The sequence below is a fragment of the Amphiprion ocellaris genome, chromosome 8 (assembly GCF_022539595.1).
Source record: "Amphiprion ocellaris isolate individual 3 ecotype Okinawa chromosome 8, ASM2253959v1, whole genome shotgun sequence".
Classification (NCBI taxonomy): domain Eukaryota; kingdom Metazoa; phylum Chordata; class Actinopteri; family Pomacentridae; genus Amphiprion; species Amphiprion ocellaris.
The window spans coordinates 8,606,065-8,630,426 of record NC_072773.1 but is presented as its reverse complement, the minus strand read 5'-3'; the positions used below and the strand labels follow the sequence as shown (position 1 = coordinate 8,630,426).

General features: G+C 39.4%; 1 protein-coding gene across 3 annotated transcripts in view; it reads left to right on the top strand.

Annotated features, from left to right (window-relative positions):
• The window catches only part of LOC111566109 (rho guanine nucleotide exchange factor 10-like protein), a 67,344-nt gene that overhangs the window by 22,481 nt on the left and 20,501 nt on the right, over positions 1–24,362 (top strand). For all 3 annotated transcript variants that reach the window (XM_023266513.3, XM_055012921.1, XM_055012920.1), the window contains 8 exons: positions 3,989–4,102; positions 4,415–4,523; positions 5,065–5,168; positions 6,188–6,265; positions 6,547–6,726; positions 8,441–8,557; positions 14,488–14,580; positions 15,660–15,830. In XM_023266513.3, the coding sequence (XP_023122281.2) occupies positions 3,989–4,102; positions 4,415–4,523; positions 5,065–5,168; positions 6,188–6,265; positions 6,547–6,726; positions 8,441–8,557; positions 14,488–14,580; positions 15,660–15,830 (966 nt within the window). The remainder of the gene's footprint in view (positions 1–3,988; positions 4,103–4,414; positions 4,524–5,064; positions 5,169–6,187; positions 6,266–6,546; positions 6,727–8,440; positions 8,558–14,487; positions 14,581–15,659; positions 15,831–24,362) is intronic.

The following is a 24,362-nucleotide window of genomic DNA, read 5'->3' as shown; positions in this document are numbered from 1 at the left end:
ACGAAGTTTTGAGATGTTTTTTAGATGAAAAAATGAGATTTTACAGAGATTTTGTATGTGGTGTTCAAATGACAAATGTGGGTCAAAGATGACTCCCAAATTTCTTACAGAGGAAGAGAGAGGAATGGAGAAATCAGAGAGTGAGATAGCAGAGATGGGAGAGGATTTGAGCTGGTGAGGGGTCCCTATGAGAATGGCTTCAGTCTTAGAAGCATTCAGTTGAAGGAAGTTTTCTGCTAACCATGCCTTTGTCTCCTCCAGGCAGGCTATCAGGGCTGATGGTGCTGAAGTGGAAGTGGGGTCAGTGTGCAGGTAGAGCTGAGTATCATCGGCATAGCAGTGAAAGGACATTCCATGCTTGCCAATGATGTGGCCCAGGGGGAGCATGTAGATGTTGAAGAGGGTGAGGCCAAGGACAGACCCCTGAGGGACCCCACAGGTGACAAAGTGGGGTCTTGACTTGGCATCCTCCAGGACCACATACTCAGTTCTACCTGCCAGGAATGATTTGAACCAGTCTAGCACAGTACTGGACAGACCAATATTGTATTGTAGTCGGTGGAGAAGGATGTTGTGATCAACTGTATCAGAGGCAGCTGTTAAGTCCAGGAGGATGAGAAGTGATGGAGAGCCCTGGTCAGAGGCCACCAAAAGGTCATTGGTGACCCTGACCAGGGCTGTCTCTGTACTGTGAGCTAAACGGAAACCAGACTGGAATTTCTCGTATAGTGAGTATGTGGATAAATGATCGTGGAGCTGGCCAGCTACAACCTTCTCCAGAACCTTCAAAAGGAATGGAAGGTTTGAGATAGGTCTGTAGCTGGCCAGGTCTCGAGGATTAAGGTTGTGTTTTTTGAGATGTGGTTTGATCAGCGCTGTTTTGAGAGTGGATGGAACATGACCAGAGCGGAGTGAACAGCTTTTTACATATTTAAGATGTACCTAGAACTAGGGCTGCAACTCTCGATGAACCTGACTGAAGTCCACCTGTGGGGCCATAGTTTAGGAAGGGAGGGAGATGCTCATGCACAAGATGTGAAAACATTCGGGTGGGGTGGGGGGTGGGTGGGGGTGGGGTGGGGGGATATTCATATCTCCAAATAAATATTCAGATTCCACCGTCACGACTGAATATTCGGATATTCGGGTCCAGCCCTAAATACTAGCCAACTTAGAGTTTGCCAAACAGCATTTTGTCAAACTTTTTCTGTCAGGCCCCCCTTCGGAGGGTCAAATCTCCTCCCTCCTCCCTCCTCTCTCCTCCCTCTCAAAAAAGTACATTCTGAAAATGATCACATTTAATTAACTATCTTTTTACAAAACATTATGATCATCCTGACAGTTCTTAAGAAAAATAGGTTCAATTTCAACAATATTTTGCCTCAGTTGCTCATTTACACATTGTGCATTGCAGTTGACAGTGTATCTACAAAGGCGCAAAAAATTTAGTCACAGCTATCGGGACCTGAACAATCTAGTGTTTTACTTTATGATCAAAACAACTTGTCAAGGTCTAGTTTTGCAAATTTACAATTTACAGTTAATGTCTTCTCTTTAATTTTTACACTTTGCTAAGCCATCCTGCGGGCATCCCATGTGTGACATGTTTTAGTCTTCTTATTTTGGCTCCCAGTATGTTTCAGCCTCTTTACACTGGCTTCAGTATATTTTGTCCTCTTTTTAAAACACCAGTCTGAGCTTTAGTATTTTTCTAAGACTTGCCTGTGTCATTTTGCCTCCTTATGAAGCACATTGTAACTCTAAAAAATATAAAAAATAGTCTGTGTTCGCACGTACCGTTTATAGAAATTTTGTGATATAATCTTTGAAATTGGTCAGCTGCATCTCCCCACCTTCACTTTTATGTCACACTCCAACATACGCCACACCTCGACGTGCACCATGTCCCGACATGCTTGAATGTGCGAGGACCCATTCAACGCTGCTTGCAGCTTTTATTCAGTTTTTTGTATTTATAAATTATGCATGTTAATGTCTCATTGTACTCTGAAATGAAAGCATAGAACAAATAAACAAATGAAGTTAAGAAAATAGTCATGGCATTCTTTCCACAATGGAAATCAAATACTCTTCAGAAAGTTCTTCCCAACTCTGTTGCAGAAGTTCCCATAAATGTGTGGCACTTGTAGGCTGCTTTGCTTTCACTCTTCTCTCCAGTTCATCCCAAACCAGCTCTATGGGGTTTAAGTCTGGAGACTTTGCTGACCACTCCATGTTTTCAAGTTTACCATATTGTTCTTTTTTTGTAAGGTAGTTCTGGCATAGCTTAGACTTGTTTTGGGTCCTTATCTTGCTGTAAGATGAACCCCTGACCAACTAGGCACATACCAGAGGGTACTGCATGGCGCTGCACATTTCTGTGGTAGCCATTTTAGTTTGCTTTTAAACCACGGTTCAAAAGCAATGTCTGATTTTCATTGGTTAATTTTCATAGAATTTTTATTTATTATTACTTTTTTCAGATTCAAGTTTTTTCTGTGACCATTGTGGGTTTTTCTTTCATTAACCGAGGGGTACCAACAATTTTGTCCACGTGTGTACATGTGGTCTTGAATGGTACAACCCTGCTGTGATAAAATAATACAAACCAGTTATACGATGGTGATTTGATCAAAACTGTTAACGTTTCTGTCCGATATTCCCCATCTATAAAACCTTTAGTTTTCACCCTAGGACACTGTGATTGGCACCAACAGGAGCCTTAAAAATATTGTACAGGGCAAAAAGAAAAATCATGATTTTCCAACTAATAGTCTTTCAAATAATTTTATCGAAATAATCTATTATTAGCCATTTATTGTTACAATATTTTTAATAATTACTAATAAAAAAAAACCTACAGTTCTGTAATTCTATAACAGTTACACTACTAGTCAAAAATTTGGACACACCCTCTCATTCAGTGTTTTTTTATTTTATTATTTTCTACATTGTAGATTAATACTTAAGACATCAAAACTATAAAAGAATACAGATGCAATTATGTTGTTAACAAAAAAGTGTTAATCTTCAGTATTAATCTACAATGTAGAAAATAATACAAATAAATAAAAAGCACTGAATGAGGTGTGTCCAAACTTTTGACTGGTAGTGTATATGCAAACAAGGAATGCACATTTTGAACTACTTTCTGAAGTAATAAATGGCAGCAGTATCAGTCCATCATTGATTAATCGTGAAAACGAATCAAGTACAGTAGACATCCTTCTATATGCTGGACGTGCTATTTTTAAATACGGACATATGACATCTGCCACTTGGCTTGAGAAACATGTCCTCTGTAGACTCTGGGTCAACTTAACTAATGGAGCTGTGATTGGAAGACTTTGTCTTAGTCGTGGTGGCGCATTGCTAGCTGAACTGCCACAATGCTCTCTGCTTGCCAACACAAATCAGCCCATAGTCTGATTGAGCCCCTCCTTAGGTTATTAGAGTATACCGTCTTCCACTGCATTAAATAACTAGAAAAGCACTCAGAGAGCGCAGCACTCCAACAAGGGTACTCAGTTGTTGCATCATTTCTGACAGCTGAAATCTTTCAAAAAAATTGTGGATCCAGACTATAAACCACACCACTGCCAAAATCTAATCAATTGGTCCTTGTGTCATTTCTGACCTTCCCTGAAAATTTCATCCAAATCCATTTATCCGTTTTTGAGTAATGTTGCTAACAGAGACAAAGACAGACAGACAAACGTACAGACAGACTGACCGACAAACGAACGCTGATCATCACATAACTCTGCCGAGGCTCCACCTCCTTGGCAGAGTAATAAGAGGCTACACCTGATGGCATAACCACGTACTACAGCTAATGAACAAGTTGTTTTTCTGACACGCATGTCCCTCATCTTCTGCCTTATCGGAAATGGTTAGGTTTAGACCTACCAAATAAATATCATGATAATTTAGTGAACTCCTGGCCTCAATATATGATGATACTTTTATTTTTGTTCCTGGGATTAAGCTTCCTGTAGATGTGCTGAGGCTAAAGGAGCGTTATGCTCTCACCAGGAAAGAGCTGGCAGTGCGTCTTGGTACACCTCATATTGCTGACATCAGACACAGCTGTGACGCTAAGGTAGGACTTCGATAGAAATAAATCACTCCTACTGTTTCTTTCCTGTTCTCCTCTTTTTATTCCTTTTTTTCATTCTTTTAGTTTGAGGTAAACCTTTCTTCTTCTGGCTATTTTAAGGTGTTCAGTCTGATTACCTTAAATTACCTCACTTGAGTTCAACCAAGAGAACAATGTGATACCCATGAAGCTTGATTTTATTTAAACAACAACAAAACTACTAAAATAACATTTTTGCAAAATGGGATTTGTTACACTTTCTCTTCTACGGCCACATTGTTATACACCTGTGCTTGCCTTACACTGCATTTCCAGGTGCAGCAGTTGATGAAAGCAGCGAAGAATGGTACCAAGGGCGGTTTAGAAAAAACTAAATTAGCCATGATTCGCAAAGTGTCATTCCTGCAGAGAAAAGACTCCACAGGTACAGAAACTGTAACTCAGATTAATATGTTCACCCTGTATGTTTAGTTTGTAGAAATACAATTCGTGGTCACTTTCAGCTTCAAAACTGCAGATTTTTTTGTCGCCTTTGCATACGTTATTAAATGTGCAGACATTTAGAGCCATTTAGGGATTGTTTATATGCCTGGCCATGACTGCATGGCCAGGCATATTAGCATATTAGGAGACAGCCTAGCTGAAATCCACCAAAATTATCAGAAGCCAAATAATACCCAAATGGAGGCCTTGTAAGAATAATGTGAATTTGCTAAACGCTTGCAACGAGAAAGCTACTGTTGAGCACAGCATGTTTATATTTTAGAAATAAAATGTATTTTATGTAAATATTAAGTTGTGGTGGCATAAAATCTATTACAAGTGACTTTGCAGGAATGTAAAAATAAAAAGGAGTGGCAATTAAAACTGCAGTTGTCCTGTGAAAGCTATAACAAAGCTAACAATCAGCAGATTCCTGAGTGTTTCATTCTCTGTGAATAAAGCGATTGTGTTTGATGGTGCAGGCGAGGAAAAGGATGATGCAGGTTACATGGATGTGTCTGTGTGTGAGTTGAAGCACCCTCCACCACAACTCTCCCCCATGCCAGAGGGTCTCAGTAGTCAGCAGGTGTGTATATGGATGTGAGTGTACATACACATATGCTAGTATATCAAAGTACTCTGTTTTCATGTCAAAAAGGAAACCATGCAGTGTTGTACTGATGAGCTGGTATTTTTCTGCAATACATTTAGGTCGTTTCTGTAACTGCACATTTCACCCATCACCTGCTTTGAACAGTTTTGTCAAGTCAAGCTTTGACCATTATATTTGTAGCAGTCACACCCACATATAGCACACCCTCTCTAAAATCACACACACCCCTTTACTGGCTATGTGATATGTTGTAGACCATTATTATGCAGACAAAAGACCATTATTCCCAAGATGGCATCAGTGACAGTCATATAATAAAGATTATAAGCTTTGTATTGTAGTTGGCTGTCCTTAAGCTCTTTTCTGTACTCTACTGGCCCTCTTTGTAGCCAGCTAAAAGCAGCAGGTGCCTGTAATACTTCATTTTGTGCCTTCCAGAGACAAAGCATTTTGTTTACTTAGAAGAACATAGTTTGTGCTCTCTTTCTCTTTGTGCAACTCTTTTCTTTTGTTAGTTATTTACTTTACTTGCTTTTCCAAATGTTGTTCAGCTAGTCTAAGTGAAACTCAGCCTGCTGCGTATGTTTCATTAATAATATTATAGCAGCAGGAACAACTTAGAAGTGACTGAAATCGAATAGTAAATGAAAAGGGTATTAGTGTTTAAAAAGACAGTGAGTTCAACAGAGTGGTAAGTATGACATAACTCTGCTGTTATACTAATGAAATTTGTTCTGAATTTACAATGTGAGCCCTTCCAGTACAGGTAATTCCAGTTATCAGCAGGCCTTTTTTAGTGACCACCTTTTATTTATTCCACAGGTATCATTTGAAACATTGCAATTATTTTAATTCTAAGAGTTAAGAATTTAAAGTATGCTGGGTATTTTGATATTCTTAAATTAGTACATGGTGCAAGCCCTTAAGTGTTCATAGTAGGTGTGCTTATTTCAGATAGATGTGAATGCGATGTTTCTCACTCACTCCTTAAGGTTGTCAGACGTCTCATCCTCAGCTCCATTCTGCAGAGTGAGAACAGTTACCTAGACTCTCTCAAAAGGATTCTCCAGGTAAGTCACTTCTTTCCTCAGGTTTGTTGGAAGAAATTACAATGGGACATATTTGAGGACCTGGCGAAACCAGCTCTATCTGGAGAGTGTTCACTGTTCATCTAGAGGTGTTCTTGGCACTTAATTTCTGTAGTTCTTGCTCACAAGAAATAATTAAGGACGTCAAACTGCAAAGTACATTGTTTGCTTCTGTTCCATTAATAGCATATTACTGGTGGAAGCTGACAGAAACATAACCACATAACTACAGTATTTGATGCTGCCTCTTCTTTTTCTTTTAGGAGTACCAGAAGCCTTTACTTGATCCACAGACCTTGATAATAAACCCAAAGAAGGTACGTCAGATTTTTTACCGTCTACAGGAGATCCATCAGTGCCATTCAATGTTCCAGATCGCCCTGGCATGTCGTGTGGCTGAATGGGATTACAGTGAGAAGATTGGCGACCTGTTTGTGGCATCGGTCAGTTTCACAGATATGTCTTTTTTGATTTCCTTCATTTTCAAAGGAATTTTGTATGCATAGCCTTAATTTCTTTCCTTTTGATGTTTTTATCCTTTGAGTGGAAGTGTCCAGCAGAGCATTGGTGTAATCTTTTGAAAGTCTTTTAGACTCCACACCCACTCATCTGTAGTCTTGCTTAGCCAGTCTATTCTGTAGTACATATTGGCCTGGCTGCACCTGACTATGTGCTCACACATTTGCATTTAACCCACACTGTCCAGTGTTTGCTGTTTTTCATGTTGTTGGTACAGTATCTATACTGGATTGGTTTCACTCAAGTTTTTCACTTGTCTGACTGGTGGAATTGTAACGCCTGTGTATTATCCACTGAGCATGATAAACTTAAAAATGGACATATTCATTTTTATTTATGAGAACTTGAGTTGAAAACTAAACTATTAAACTGAGTGTATGATTAGCCTTAATTTCTGTAAATCTGATTTTTCGTATCATCTGAATGGAAATGTCCAACACAGCACTGGTTGTTGTCTTTCAAACGTCTGTAGTCTCGCTGAGCCAGCCCATTCTGCATTAGGGAACCCATCTGTAATGTACGATTTCCATTAATCCTCAAAGCATAATGTTTCTTTTAATAGCAATGTCTGATCTCTGACAAAGACAAATTAAAGAAAATGCCAACAGAAGTCAAATTTCGTATTCAATAACAGGTACATTTTCTCAACCCCATTTTCTATGTTTTACATCATTCCCAAGAATGGGGAATACCACTTCTCTGCTGTTCATTAGTTTAGCTGTACAATAGGTAAGAGTAAGAGAGTAACAGTAGGTAAAATCAGTCAGCTTTGCTTGAAAAGCACTGTTGGCGTTTACTCAACTTCAGTGTTTCCCGCATGATTTCTGGCAAACTCTAGTCAGGATTTAATATGACTTTTTCAAAAGTGTGTTTCTCTTTGCCATGCAGTTGCTTGGAATGTTCTTTTGTATTCATGTGTAGTTAAAACCAAGAGTGCTGATTCACCAGCGACTGGGCCGTCCACATACAGGTGTCATTCTGCAGGTGTCTGTACTACAATCGCTGTGACCCATTCATGAAGCTCAGATAATGTCCACTTCATTAATTGTGTAGCTATACTTACCAGATGAAGGTCTGCAATTCGCCACTCATTTCAGACGCATTTTTTTCGTGTCTTGTCTTTGCTACTTGCATGTTACTGTTTTCAAAATCCTCTTCACTGCAGGTGACAACAAAAATAACCTCTGGGGTAGTTGTCTGCCACACTGAAAGCTTCAAGCTTTGGATCATGCAAGTACGGCAGCACTGCAGGGTTTTGTTTGTTTTTTGTTATTTGTTTGTTTGTTTTTTGATGGGTTACTCATTTTAGTCACCATACTTGTCTCCCTGCAAGTGGTCCGTGTGGTTCCACCCATCACTATTTTCCGGAGACACCAAAGTTACATTCATCACTTCACTCTGCCCAAGTCAACTGTGTTCAGTTTGAAGAAACATAAACAAGCCAGACCTTTTTTCCTCTAGCGGCAGGATGATAGTGTGGTACAGCCAAACCTTTATGTACTACAGAATGGGCTGCCTAAGCAGGACTTATTGTGTGACTTCTAGCACCAGTTTGCTGCACCTGTGCTGAACTAGGTGAGTCAATTTACAGGGATAAATACAATAAAATATTTTACATTGAATATTTTTCCTTTGCAGTTTTCAAAGTCCATGGTGCTGAACGTCTACAGTGACTACATCAACAACTTCACCAATGCCATGGCACTCATCAAAAAAGCCTGCATGTCTAAACCTGCTTTCCTGGACTTTCTTAAGGTGCTCATACTTTTGTATTTACAGTCATGAATGAAAATAATGGCACCTCTGGAATTTTTCCAGAAGATGCACCATTTCTCACAGAAATTTTTGCAGTTACAAATGTTTTTGGTATGCATGTGTTTATTTCCTTGATGTGCATTGGAAAAACACAAAAAAAGCAGAAGAAAAAAGCCAAAATTGACAGAATTTTACACAAAACTCAAAAAATGGGCCGGACAAAATTGTTGGCACTCTCAACTCAATATTTGGTTACACACCCTTTGGAAGGAATAACTGAAACCAATCACTTCCTATAACCATCAACAAGCTTCTTACACCTCTCAAAAGTAGTTTTGGACCACTCTTCTTTTGCAGTCTGCTCCAAGTCTCTCAGATTTAAAGGGTGCCTTCTTGCAACAGCAATTTTGAGATCTCTCCATAGGTGTTCAATGGGATTTAGATCTGGACTCATTGCTGGCCCCTTCAGAACTCTCTAGCATTTGTCTCAGCCATTTCTTGGTGCTATTTGAGGTATGTTTCAGGTCATTGTCCTGCTGGAACACCCATGACCTCTGAGCCAGATCCAGCTTTCTGACATTAGGTCCTACACTGCGGCCCAAAATATTTTGATAGTCTCCAGATTTCATGATTCCTTGCACACCGTCAAGGCACCCAGTGCCAGAGGCAGCAAAACAACCCCAAAACATCTTTGAACCTCCACCATGTTTGACTGTAGGCACTGTGTTCTTTACTTTGTAGGCCTCATTCCATTTTCTGTAAACAGTAGAATGACGTGCTTTTACAAAAAGCTCTACCTTAGTCTCATCTGTCCACAAAGTGTTCTCCCAGAAGGATTGAGGCTTACTCAGGTACATTTTTGCAAATGCCAGTCTAGCTTTTTTGTGTCTCTTTGTCAGCAGTGGGGCTCTCCCCAGTCTCCTGCCATAAGCGCTTCTTCTCATTCAGATGACGACGTATGGTCCGAGCTGACACTTTTGCACCCTGAGTCTGCAGGACAGCCTGAATTTGTGTGGAAGTTGACTGAGGATGTTTATCTACCATTTGAACTATCTTGCGTTGCATTCTTTCGTCAATTTCTCTCTTCCGTCCCCATCCAGAGAGATTAGCCACAGTTCCATGGGTTATAAACTTCTTGATTATATTACGCACAGTGGACAAAGGAACTTCAAGATCTCTGTAGATGGTCTCATAACCTTGAGATTGCCCATATTTTTCCACAGTTTTGCTCCTTAAGTCCTCTTATTTATACAGGATTACCTGAAAATATCTAAAATGTAATGTTTTGTTTTTAAATGTTAAACTTCAACATTAAAGGACCACTTCACCTTTAAAATGACTTGCTCTATCAATTACTCTCCCCATAATGAGTTCAATACAAGAATAATTTTTGTTTTTGTCCCATTCCTTTAAAGTGATTCAAGAAATGCGGAATGAACTGAATTAATGGAAAGGAATGAGATCTGCTCCTCCCAGTGGGCAAAATCAGACCCTGTCACTTCCATTTATTCTGGATTTCCTGAATCACCTTAAAGGAATGTGACAAACAAAAATCCTGCTTGTGTTCAATTCATTGTGGGGAGAGTAACTGATAGAACAATATTCATTTTAAAGGTGAAATGGTCCTTTAACAGTAAACTTTAACAGTAAAAACGTATGCACAGCAGGAAGCCATTACCAAAACGTCCTTTAAGGATAAACAAAAAAGTGATAATACTTTTTCATAACAAAAGAGGTAGTTTGCACTTTGCAGCATTAATTAGAATGAGCAACATACCTCTGTCTATGGTTGAACACAAGATTTAAGTTCTGAAATACAGCCCAGTGTGCCTTGTAAACATTCCTCAGTATTTAACCTTAAAAATGACTTTTTTTCTTTCAGTTACTCACACCCCTCCATGTATTCAGAGGTGATTATTTTATAGAAGAAAGGTCATATTTTAGTATATAAGTACATATAAGTAAAGTTCTCCTAAAGTGGTTGTCTTGCACGTTTTTAACGATACCCAGCAGAAAGAATGTGAGCAATTTGAGGCCAAAAGTGATATCATGTTAAATCGGTGACTAGGTTCTAATGTGGTACACAGAGCTCTTAAAAAAATCATCTGTGTCTGTGTGTATGTGTGTGTGTGTAAGAGAATGCATTATGATGCCACCATGGCTGAAAACTCTCTCAACCGGAGCACTGGTAGCAGGAACTGCTAAGACCCTGATGACAACTCGAAATAGTGAAGGGAGAGCCTTCATGTGCATTGCCCAGAATGAGTGGGATCTGAGTATTCGGATCTCAAAACTAATATTTGGATACCACCACAACGACCAAATATTCGGGTCCAGCCCAAGTTTGTATGTCTAATTAAACTCAAAATTTACCTTTCACTTCTTTGGCCACCTCTGACCTTATGTCAGGACTGGCCAGCACATGATGGTCCACCAAATACAAAGCAAAGGCCGGATCCAAGGCAGCTGCTTTAAAGGTAGACTGGGTCCGAAAACGGGACGGTGGCTCCTTACTGTGCAGTGGCCATTTTCACATTTACAACGATTCTGAGAATTTTTTCTTCAGGGTTTCCTGGAGACTTCAGACCAGACTGCCCAGGAAACGGAGTAGAGGCATCATCTTCTGCATCACCAAGAACTGAAGGAACCAATAACTTCTCCCCCTGTGTCAAATCTGTTGCTTTTGCAAATGGCTTCAGGATGTCTACCAGCTCCTGTTTCCCACCTTTTCCATGACATTGGAGAGCTTTAGATGATCGTATTGAGAGCTTCCTACACCTGCCTCAGCGTTGAGTTCCATCTGGTGTTGACAGCAGCAGGGATGCTGTTTCTTTCTCTATATGCAGCCTCAAACTCCTCTTTGAATGTTGTGTTCATGTGAAGGAGTGAGCTGAGTTTTGACAACTTTGACAGCGATGTTGTCACCTTTGTGTCTTTCAACTAGTCTCTCACCCACTGTTTTCGTGCCATAGCAGCATGTACTGCCTCCTGATGGTCCGGACTTATGTCATGCCATAGCTCTGGGTCATCAAGGTGATCATCATCATGTACTTCATCTCCTTCACTGGGGAAGCACACTGTGAATGCCTTCTGCATGTTGGCTGCATTGTCAGTAATAACATAGTCCAGCTTACTTTTAATGTCATACGGCCTCAAATTGTTCATTTGTGATGCCTTTGCTCATCATGTATTCATCATATCTGTCAGATAGCAATTTAGCACGTGTCAGAAAATGTGCTACAGCCTTCATGATAGCAGACTAAATGACTCTATTACTTATTTTCTAATTATTTCATTAGAATTTTCAACTCAGTAAGGTTAAAAGATGCAAAAATAATAACTTAAATAATAATAGTATTTAACTGTCATAATTAACCACTGAAGCCCCAAATGGTAGATCTACAACTTCATGATCCATCAGCAGCTTGTTGAACTGCTATTGTCACTATAAAATACAAAACCAAAACTGAATTAAATTATTCATTTCACATGCTAGCTATGGTGTAGACCAGTTTTATTCCAGTTTCCTTAGTACAATATTGTATCCTAGTTGGGGAGAGGGGGTACTTGGATTCAGAAATCAAGGAAAGGGGGTACTGACAACCAGAAATGTTTGAGAAATTCTGTATTGGCATTATGTTTTTCAAATCAATTGTTCATTTTGATATCAACTTTTAATTCATTAACTGAGCTCATATACTTTGTCCATGTGTTTGTAATAGCCTACCTTTAATTATCAACTTGTCATCATCTTTCAGCCATCTGGTTCCATTTGTACATTCTGAGTTACATTAACACCGGGGGTTTGACAGTGTAGATTGGATACCGCAGGGAACCTTGCATCATTGTAATTCAAACGTTGGAAAACACATACGGCACTGGATGTCTACATGAAAATTTAAGAAATGCTTTATATATTACAGACATATATTTCACAGACGGCAATCTATTTATTTGACACATTTTTAAAGATCTTTGGATATTGTTCTTGATTTACTTTAATTTTAAAAAGTTGTTGTGGTAACTCAAACTACATGGTAAAATCCGTACGTTAATTTTTTTCTGAGAGTGTACAAATGAAACTAAATGACCCGTTAGTGTCCCATTATTTACACTCATATAGTTTTGATAGTAGCAGCTAAATTATGACTAGCTATCCTTACTATCCTATGACAAAAATATTAGTTACGTACAAGTAGCCATATATAGTCAACAGTATGCGACCGTTTGACAATGATTTTGGATTTTGTAAGACAGGACTAGACGCAGAGCATGCAAGGGATTAGCTCGCTTGCTAGAAAATGCTAAACAACAATGACAACAACAACAGGTAGTACGTGCTTATCCTTGTGTTTCTTCAAGTGCCGGTTGAATTTGGAAGTAGTTTCATGACCGTCCGTGCCGCAGGGGTGTGCCGCATGTGTGTAACAGCAATAAACCTCCCCATGACTGACAGTGGGTGTCACTGTGATACGATGAAATAAAGCGATAAAAATAAAAACGATTCATATATCACACTTTAAACAAAAATATTTAATTATTATGGTATGACTCGACATGACTCATCGAGTGAAAGGGGTCGAGTCAAGTCCAAGTCTAGAGTCACTGAGCTTAGAGTCCAAGCAAGTCCAGTTTTTTTTTAATTTCATCAAGTCGAGTCAAAAAGTCAAAGAGTCTCGAGTCCAAGTTCCCATCTCTGAGTGCGATAAAGATGATTTAAACCGGTTTAATGGACTATATTTTTACCGGACGGATTCCAGTTTGTTCATGTTAATGATGATTCTTCCACCCACACCAGTTATGGAGTTCCACAGGATTCTGTCTGGGGACCAATATTATTTACTTTGTACATGCTCCCCTTAGGCAATCTTATTAGGAAGCACTACATTAATTTCCATTGTTATGCATATTACACCCAATTATATATATGAAGCCAAATGAAACTAATCAATTAGTCAAACTCCAGTCATGTCTGAAGAACATAAAGTCCTGGGAGATCTGTAATTATCTTCATTTAAATTCAGACAAAACTGAGGTTTTTGTATTTGGCCCTAAACACCTCAGATACACCAATATACAGATACACCTCAGATACAATATCTAACCAGATAGATACTCTGGATGGCATTACCCTGGCAATCTCCTTTAAAAAAACAAACAAACTTGGAGTTATTTTTGATAAGGATATGTCCTTTAATGCACACATAAAACAAGTCTGCAGGACAGCCTTCTTTTACCTCAATATTGTCAAAATCAGGAATATTCTGTCTCGGAGTGATGCTGAAAGCTAGTCCATGCATTTATAACTTCTAGGCTGGACTATTGTAATTCCTTACTTATCGGGATGTCCCAATAATTATTTTAAAACGATTCAACTGATAGATCATATTTCTCCCATATTAGCTTCTCTTAATGGGCTCCCTGTAAAATCCAGGATAGAATTTAAATTCCTGCTTCCCACATATAAAACGCTTAATGACCAAGCTGCCGGGGGATTCCCGCAATGCACTGGGCTCCTCTCCTCTCCTCTCCTCTCTCTCTGTGTTTCCCCTGAGGTTCTGTGTTTGTTCTCTCTGCTAGTGTCTCTGGATCTGTAGCTACACATCTCTGATCTGCAGTTTCTGACCTCTTCTAAAGTGTTTATTGCTGCTGATGTATATTTTGTCTGTTCTCCAGCTGGTATCCTACTATCCCAACCCCAACCAATCTTTTTTTTGTTAATTCCCACTGTTGCAAAATGCCTACTCAAATGGAATCCAAAGGAATCTTTGTTAGGTTTCTGTGTTTAAAATTTGTGAAGTCTTCACCTTACTATATTAAATGCTCTGAGATGTGAAATATGTAACCCTTGTTTTATACCACATGCTTCATATTTGAAGTCTTACCTCTTCAAAGAATGAAATGCTGACAAAATTTTCTTTTGTTTTTAGAAGAAGCAGGCAAGCAGTCCAGACAGAATCACTCTTTACGGCCTAATGGTGAAACCTATTCAGCGCTTCCCTCAATTCATTCTACTGCTGCAGGTGAGTGAGTGACTGACAGAGCAGTGAAGGAAGCTCAGTCTGATCACACCTCATTATGTCTCTCCGTTCTTTTATCTTCTGCACTTCTGAACCTCTGTGCCTCTTTGAATAACATCGACTTTGTTCCATATTGCATACTTCGTCTTTTTACTTTAAGTACTTTACAGTTGCCTTTACAGGGTTCATACTGATTCATGTGTATGCATGCGAGTGAGACAACTTCATCAATACTTTGACCACCACAGTTAAAGTGTCACAGTCTGCAATCCTCTCTGCAGCTCAAGCTTGTTTGTACTTGTGTGACACACCGTATGTGTATATATGTGATAAAACTGTATGCACAATTATACAGTTAGTCAGACAGTTGGGAGGGGAAGTATGTAAATAGAGAAAAGAATAGTGGTCAGATTTTTCTGAAAGGAGCAGTATTTAATGTGCAGTGAAACGTCCTGCCACTGATACACTGGGTTTCATTTCAAGGCATTGATGGATTGAGTTAGAGTTTCTGAAAAGAGGAAGAGAAAGGCAGTCCCTTTTGTGTTTGCTGAAGTGCAGTGTGGGTTCTGGATGGTTCCAATGGTTCCAAACTATCCCTCTTCAGCATCTGCTGCCAAGAGAAGCAGGTATTACTGCTAGTGTTTATTTTATCATCTTGATGACCTTGAAATCATTACTTTTATTGATACAACTGTTTGGAAAATCAAGATAAAAAAGGCTGATGTACTCGTGACAGATTCATCTTTTAGACAACAACCAATCAGAATGTTGATTATGTGATTTCCAAATGAGGCACCAGTGGAACCAGCCAGGATGTGAAACTATAGGTTATCATTTGTACCTTTCCTTGTCTTTATAAATACTTTTACTCTCACTTTTTAACAATTGTCTCATTACATTAAGATGAAAATTATTTTTGCTGAAGACAATCCCAAAGATATTAGAACTATATGTTTTCAGTTGTTAATATTTTTATCGCAGTGTTTAATGAATGTGGAAGGAGCTGTCCCCATGCATTGCACACATAATTAGATTTCCTGTCATGTTTTGGTGAGTTTACACTGTTTGTTGCATTGCACCAGGACATGTTGAAGAACACTCCAAGGTCCCATAGTGACCGGCTTCCCCTGCAACTGGCTCTCACTGAACTAGAGACCCTGGCCGAGAAACTGAATGAACAGAAGCGTCTGGCTGATCAGGATACTGAGATCCAGCAGTTAGTCCACTATGGGAGGGATCGCAGTCTTAACAAGGTGAAACATAATGCACTGAAATACGAAAGCACAAGTTGTTCATTAAACCAATAAGTTACTGTTTTGTAGAGTGGGAATGTAGTAAGATATAAGTTATTGCTATTTAGGGTTAGGTTGTTCATAAAATGTAAACAGTGTTGTAAAAAATATTTATACTCATGTCTTCCATTACTTCACACTTCTTACACTTAAATGTCCCAGATCCTCAGACTAATATTTATATTATTGAATATTATACAGAGATAACCCACAAAACACAAAATGTCATTTTTAAATGATGATTTATTGAAGAATTATTGAAAACTATAGGACTCCTGTGAAAAAGTAATTGGCCCACTAGACCTAATAACTGCTTGGTCCACTCTTGACAGCAACAACTGCAGTTAAATGTTTGTTACAGCTTGTGATCAATCTTTTACATTGCCATGGAGAAATTTTGACCCGCTCTTTTCTGCAGAATAGTTTTAATTCGGCCACATTGGATGGTTTTGAATCATGAACTGCCCTTTTAAGATCTTGCCACAGCATCTCAAATGGAGTCAAGTCTGGACTTTGACTTGGCCACTCCAAAACCTTAATTTTGTTCTTTTTGGGACACTCAGAGGTGGACTTGTTGATATGTTTGAACTGTTGATGACTGGGCTAAGGTTCACTTCAGTGATGAATCCAATTTTCAGTTGATGCCCACTCCAGCCAACTTACTGTTTAGGAGGAAGCCATGAGAAGCCTACAAACCAGACTGTCTTTCCCCTACAGTAAAACATTGGGCTGGATCAGTGATAATCTGGGGTTGTTTCAGTGTGGCTGGAAGAGGGCAAATGCAGTTGTGTGAAGGGCAAATGAACCAGGTCATTACTCTTGAAAACGGTCTTCTTCCATCAGCTGGAAAACTCTTTCCTGCCTGAATGACTGGAGAACCACAAGCCCAAAATCAAAGCATTTTTTTTTAAATTTGTGCAACAGGAATGGGCTGCTGTGACAGCAGACCAATGTCAGAAGCTGGTGGAGAGCATGCCAAGACACATGGCTGCAGTCATCAAAAACAATGGTTATGCAATCAAATACTAACTCCTGTGTGTATCATGTGACTAAAAAAGACAGAAAAGAAAACGTGTAGTTTCTCAGACATCCATGATGTGCAGGTGAAGAAGAAACGTCCGTTGACGCTGACTTGCTTAATAATAAGTTTGTTACAAAGAAGACCAGCATCGATCAGACAGAGACTGCCTGGAAGGATTCAGCCAATAGGAACCTTGTAGACTAATATTCTGAGTTCGCTTCTATAGGTTTATGGTTGACTGTATAACCTCAACCTATGGTCTCTGTTGGTGCAAGAGCCCCTTTAATCAAACAAAGTCCAATGTTCAAGGCCTGTGCATAGGAGCCCCTTCTAATCAACATCACAGTATCTAAACTTTACAGAACATGTAATGATCAACACGTCATACACTACCTATTTCCCCCCTTTGAGACTACACAGTCTCAATAAAAATTAAAAATACACAGTCATGATTATAATTGGTCATATCTGAGTCACACACAGAATGATTATGACCTGCCCTCCTGTCTACCTTAGCAATACAGCAAATTTGTGGCGTGTGAGAGCAAAAAACCTGTCAGGCAGCTATCTTCTCATAATACCCATCAAGCAATCCGGAAAACTCTGTCACGATCCCTCTGCCCCAGGCAACCACATATAGTACTCCAGGCCAATTAAAAAAAAGAAAGTTCTAACAAATTTGTAGAACAAAATGTAAGCAAATACATTTGGGAATCATAGAAATAAAATAAAAAATGTCCAAAGTTAGGCTGGTCAACCCATCGTACCTTTCAGTGGACCTTCACCTACCTAACACCACTTTCTCTAGGCAGTGATAAAAAAAGAAAACACCTGAAATCCCAATGTACTTACTTCATGGCAAGAACATCCTTCTCAAAGCAATCAGTATATAAAGGAAAAGTACAGAGTATTCATCAGTGTCACAGAGTACAATATTTTCCAACAAAATTTAATACTAGAATAGAATAGAATAGAATAGAATAGAATTGCCACTTTATTGTCAACCAGAACTTACACTAGCTGGTGCACATTATGACTGAAATGCCGATGCAACAAGTTTGCCATTGGACTGATAAATAAATACAAAAACCAAAAAAAATTTCTAAATAAAAAAACGATTCCAATATATACATGAAAGCAAACTCTATATATATATATATGTATATATATATATATATATATATATATATATGTATATATATATATATATATATATGTATATATATATATATATATATATATATATATATATATATATATATATATATATATATATACACACAGACCGTTTCCAAAAAATTTGGATATGATGGAAAAGTTTATTTATTTCCATAATTCCATTCAGAAAGTTAAACTTTCACAGATTATAGATTCAGGGCCCACAATTCAAACGATTTCAGGTATTTATTTGTTTATTTTTACATAATTTCGGCTTCCAGCTCATAAAACCCACGAAAACAGAATTCAAAAAATTAGAATACTGTGAAGAAATCAGCCCAAATTTTGCAGAGCATGAATGTTTTAAACTGACTGTCACACACTAATCATCTACTAAACTCAGAGCACCTGCACAGGTTTCCCCAGGTGTCATTAAATTGCTTCAGTTTGGTTCAATTGTCTCAGTTCAGTTCAATATGGGGAAGACTGCAGAGTTGACAACTGGCCAGAAGACCATCATTGATACCCTCCATAGGATGGGTAAGCCACAAAAGTTCATAGCGAAAGAGGCTGGCTGTTCACAGAGTGCTGTGTCCAAGCATATCAGTGGAAAGTCTAGTGCATATGTGTCAAACCCAAGGCCCGCGGGCCATATCCGGCCCGTAATACAATTATATCCGGCCCGCGAGATCATTTTACATTGATCTATTATTATTGTTATTAATGGCCCGGCGATATGAAGCGCTGATAACACACAAACTACAGATCCCATAATGCAGCGCAACAGCTGCCTTGCTGAATGATAAGTTACCTGGGAACATTCCCGCATCATTCAAGTCAAGCGTCTGTTACTGTCTGCAACACTTGTAACGTCAAAGCTAGCCCTTAACAATGGCGAAAAGAAAAGTTGATTCAGAAAAAACAGAGCCTTTCAAAACCGATGGGAGGTTGAGTATATGTTTATTGACATTGCCGGTAAACCCGTGTGTCTTATTTGTGGAGCTAATGTGGCTGTAATTAAGGAATTTAATCTAAGACTGCACTTCGAGAAAAAACATCGACAAGCTGAAAAACCTGAATGCAGACCAGAAGCTACAGAAAGTAGAAGAGTTAAAGAAGAATCGGACATCTCAGTAGACGTTTTTCACCAGAGCGAAAACACAAAGTGAAGCTGCTGTCAAAGCAAGCTTTATTGTTGCAGAAGAGATAGCCAAATCCGGCCGGCCATTTACTGAGGGAGAGTTTCTGAAGAACTATGCTGAAGGTGTGCGATGTCTTGTGTCCAGACAAAAAGCAGATGTTGGCAAATGTAAGCCTGAGTAGAAATACAGTTGCTGATTGGGTTTGTGAGATGGCCGCTGATTTAAGAACACAGTTGACTGAAAGAAGCAAAGACTATTGCATACTCTCTTGCTGTGGATGAAAGTACTGACATGACGGACACTGCACAGGTAGCCATCTTCATCCGTGGAGTGGACTCCGATTTGAGCGTTACAGAGGAAATATTGGACATTAAATCGATGCACGGGCAACGACAGGAAAAGACATTTTTGAAAACGTATGTCAAAGTGTAACCGCCCTGGAAGAAACTTGTTGGACTTACAACAGATGGAGCACCGGCGATGTGTGGTGAAAAAAGTGGGCTAGTGGGGAGAATGCGAGTAAAGATGCAAGAGGAGAACTGTACTGGTGAGTTAACAGCATATCACTGCATCATACATCTGGAAATGCTGTGTGGAAAGTGTTAAAAATGGAACATTTAATGAGCACTGTAACGCAAACCATAAACTTTTTCCGAGCTAAAGGTTTGAACCACCGGCAATTTCAGTCTTTTATGCGAGAAACAGATTCAGAGTTTGCCGACATTCCTTATCATACAGAGGTGCGTTGGCTGAGTCGAGGAAAGATTCTCAACAGAGTTTTTGAGCTACACAAGGAATTTTGTCATATCATGGACAGTAAAGGAAAAGACTCCACAGTTTTGCGGGACAAGAAGTGGAAATGTGAGTTGGCGTTTCTGGCTGACATAACAGCTCATCTCAATGCCTTGAACCTTCAGCTCCAGGGACATGACCGCATGATCACTGACATGTATGATGCAGTGAAGGCATTTCAAGTGAAGCTGCTCTTATGGGAGACACAGTTGCACCAGTGCAACTGGCCTCATTTTCCCTGTTGCCAAGTAATGTTGAACCAAGTTGGTGCAACGATGTTCCCTAATGCGCACTTTGCTGATAAACTGAGTGCACTGTGCACTGAGTTCTCACGGCACTTTCGAGACTTTGAAGCACAAAAAAAGGAATTTTGAGCTGCTTCGCAACCCATTTGCTGTCGACGTGGAAACTGCACCTGTACAGATTCAGATGGAGCTGATAGAGCTGCAGTGTAATGGGACACTAAAGGCAAAATACGACACTGCAGGGCCCACACAGTTTATTCGCTCCATTCCTGAAACAATGCCTCAGCTCCGTCTACATGCAGCTCGAACCTTGTGCATGTTTGGCAGCACATACCTGTGTGAGAAGTTGTTCTCAGTGATGAAGATTAACAAAACAGCACACAGGAGTCGTCTCACTGATGAACACCTGCAGTCTATCCTGAGAATCTCCACAACACAGAACCTTGCACCAAACGTAAACAAACTTGTTGCCAAGAAGAGATGCCAAGCATCCAGCTCTGACAAAACAGCATAACGCAAAGAAAACTGAATGTTTTGATTTTTTTTTTTTTTTTTTTTTGCTGGAAAGCACAAATTTTATTTATATTTCCAGGGTTTTTTGGACCATGTTCATATTTTGAATTTGTATGATTTTGACAGGAACATTTTTATGGAGAGCAGAAATATTTAAAGATATTTAAAGTTTAAGTTTATTTTTCTAAAATGGCCCAAGAGCAAAGACAACTGATTATTTTGATTTGTTATTTTTAGTTTTGTGGAAAAGCATAATTTATATTTCATTTTTTCATGTTTTTTGCAGCATGTTCATAGTTGTAACTTTCATAATTTTGACAAGAGATATTTTTATAGAGAGCAAAGTATTTTAAGTTATATGAAGTTTAAGTATTTTTATTGTGGAATAATATTCCTGTCTGTTTTTATTCTTATTCATGTTCAGAAAATATTTACTTTTAGTGTGTTCAATAAATGTTTATCCTGTTCGGCCCACAACCTAAAGTGTGCTTTGAGTTTTAGTCCCCGGTGCAATTGAGTTTGACCCCCCTGGTCTAGTGGAAGGGCAAAATGTGGCAGGAGAAGATGCACCAGCAAAAGAGGTGACCGTGGGCTTCAGCGGATTATCAAACAGAGAAGATTCAAGAATCTGGCAGACATCCAGAGAGAGTGGAATGAGGCAGGAGTCACAGCTTCAAAAACCACCACATTCAGACGCATGCGGGAGATGGGCTACAACCATCGGGTTCCTTGTGTCAAGCCACTTCTGAGCCTGAGCCAATGTAGGAAGCATCTCAACTGGGCCAAGGAGGAGGAGGACTGGACTGTTGGCCAGTGGTCCAAGGTCCTCTTTTCTGATGAAAGTAAAGTGTGCCTTTCATTTGGGAATCAAGGTCCAAGGGTTTGGAGGAAGCTGCTTGAGGTCAAGGGTGAAATATCCACACAGTCATGATTTGGGGTGCAATGTCCAGTGCAGGTGTTGGTAAACTCTGCTTTCTTAAATCCAAGGTCACCACAACAGTCTACCAGAATGCTTTAGAGGACTTCATGATTCCTTCTGCTGAGGATCTGTATGGAGATGCAGATTTCATTTTCCAGCAGGACCTGGCCCCTGCCCATACCGCCAGAAGCACCAAAACCTGGTTTGATGCCCATGCCATCACAGTGCTTGACTGGCCAGCCAAGTCGCCAGACCTAAACCCCATTGAGAATCTATGGGGTATTGTCAAGAGGAAAATGAGGGGCACCAGACCCACAAACAAAGAAGAGCTGACAGCAAGCATCAAGGAAATCTGGGCTTCCATAACTCCCAGGCAATGCCACAGGCTGATTGCCTCAATGCCATGGCACATCGAGGAAGTGATTAAGGCAAAGGGATTATCAACCAAGTATTGAAGGTTGACATATCGTTTTGAAAGTACCATATTTTGATTGATTTGATGTGATCCTAATTTCTTTCTTTTTTTTCCTGCAAAAACTGAGTACCGTATTTTCGCGACCATAAGGCACACCGTATTAAAAGGCGCAGTCTCAGTTTCGGGTGCTATTTCTGTATTTAACACATACATAAGGCGCACCGGATTATAGGGCGCGGGCATGGTAAAACATACCGGTACGCTAGCTTAAAACATGCATGCTAGCATGTGTTTTAAAAAAAGGCAGCGGAAGCAAAACTGAGTTCAGTTGTACTTTATTGAAGCATTTAGCAATGTTTTCACGTTGTTTTTTGATCAATCCTCATTCACAAATCCATCAAAGTCCTCATCTTCTGTATCCGAAATGAACAGCTGGGCTAGTTCTCCATCGAACACGCCAAGTTCCCGCTCGTCATTATCAGAGTCAGTCTCATTGCCGTGCGGCTCCTCATAAATGATGCCGGCTTTTGCGAAAGCTCGAACAACAGTGCAAGCAGACACGTTAGCCCAAGCATCCGCAATCCATTCACAAATTGTGGCGTAACTCGCCTGGCGCGGCCTCCCAGTCTTAGTAAAACTGTGTTCGCCATCTGTCATCCATCGCTCCCACGCCGTTCGCAACTTCACTTTGAACGCCCTGTTTACACCGATGTCCAGCGGTTGGAGTTCCTTCGTCAAGCCTCCTGGAATGATAGCAAGCTCCGAGTTCATTTGCTGCACTTGGTTTTTCACAGCGGCTGTGAGATGGACGCGCATGGAGTCACAGATGCAGTTCTCTATATAAGCAGCATGTCGGCAGGAAATGCTCTCAGTCAGTCAAGCGGAGCACTCATCAAAGTCACACAACAACATTTACAGATTTTGGAACTCAGTGCACACATAAGGTGCACCACATTATAAGGCGCTCCGTCCATTTTGGAGAAAATTTAAGACTTTTAAGTGCGCCTTATGGTCGCGAAAATACGGTAGTAAATGGTGATTTCTTCACAGTATTCAAATTTTTTAATTCCTGTTTTCATGGGTTTTATGAGCTGGAAGCCAAAATTATGTAAAAATAAACAAATAAATAAAAGGAATCATTTGAATTGTGGGCCCTGAATCTATAATCTGTGAAAGTTTAACTTTCTGAATGGAATTATGGAAATAAACTTTTCTATCGTATTCTAATTTTTTGGAAAGGGTCTGTGTATATGTCTGTCTGTGTGTGTGTGTGTGTGTGTGTGTGTGTGTGTGTGTGTGTGTGTGTGTGTGTGTGTGTGTGTGTGTGTGTGTGTGTGTGTGTGTGTGTATATATATATTAGTGGTGGATGCGATTAAAAAATTAATCTAATTAATTACAGGCTTTGTAATTAATTAATCGCAATTTGCAGTTTTGTCAAATAGCAATATTTGACACAATAAGTGAAGTTTTTCAATTCAAATAAAATTGGGGTTGACACTTGAATCAATGAATAGATATATATATTTATAATTTAAATTTTAAAAAAGGAAAATGGGATATATAGAAAAAAGGGATCTTGATGACTTACCGCCTGAATTTAATTAGTTTTTCTCCACTGTATGGCACATAAAATCAGCATAAGTAGTTCAAGGAGCTTCAGAAAGTTGAAAATCCAGAGATTCATTCTGTTTTCATCTTCTCTGGGTCTGATAAATGGTGTAATTTTGATGGTTCTTTTTATAGGAATATAATTTTTTATTTATGAAAACAAAAATTTTGTAATTATTAAAAGAGATATTTTTCTTGTTTAGGTTATTCCTCCTCCAAGGAGGCAGAGCCTCTACGGAGTAAAAACTTAAACCACAAAAATGTTTCATTTATATTTATCTGCATTTTTCATCTGTCTGCTACATTCACAGATTACTGTAAATCTAAGTGCAATTATAGCGATTTTATTCAACATTTAAGACTTTCTGTAAACTCAAGCGCTGTCTATAAAAGTGGTCTATTATGGGATGGCTACACCGTTAGCCGTTAGCATGACTCGTAGCTAACGTTAGCTATGGTGCTAACAGCAACATGTTTTACAATGAGGTGATACGGTCGGCTTGACGTGACGCAGTGATCAGAAAACTCTTTGTTGTACAATTTGCACACAACCAGGCTTTTATCCAAGCTGCCATCGGGAAGATTTTAAAAGAAAACCTGCCCAACAAGCTCACTGTCATTTTCCTTCACTGTTCACCAGTGCCTGACTTCACTCAGTGCTTCCTGTGCTTCTTCTTCA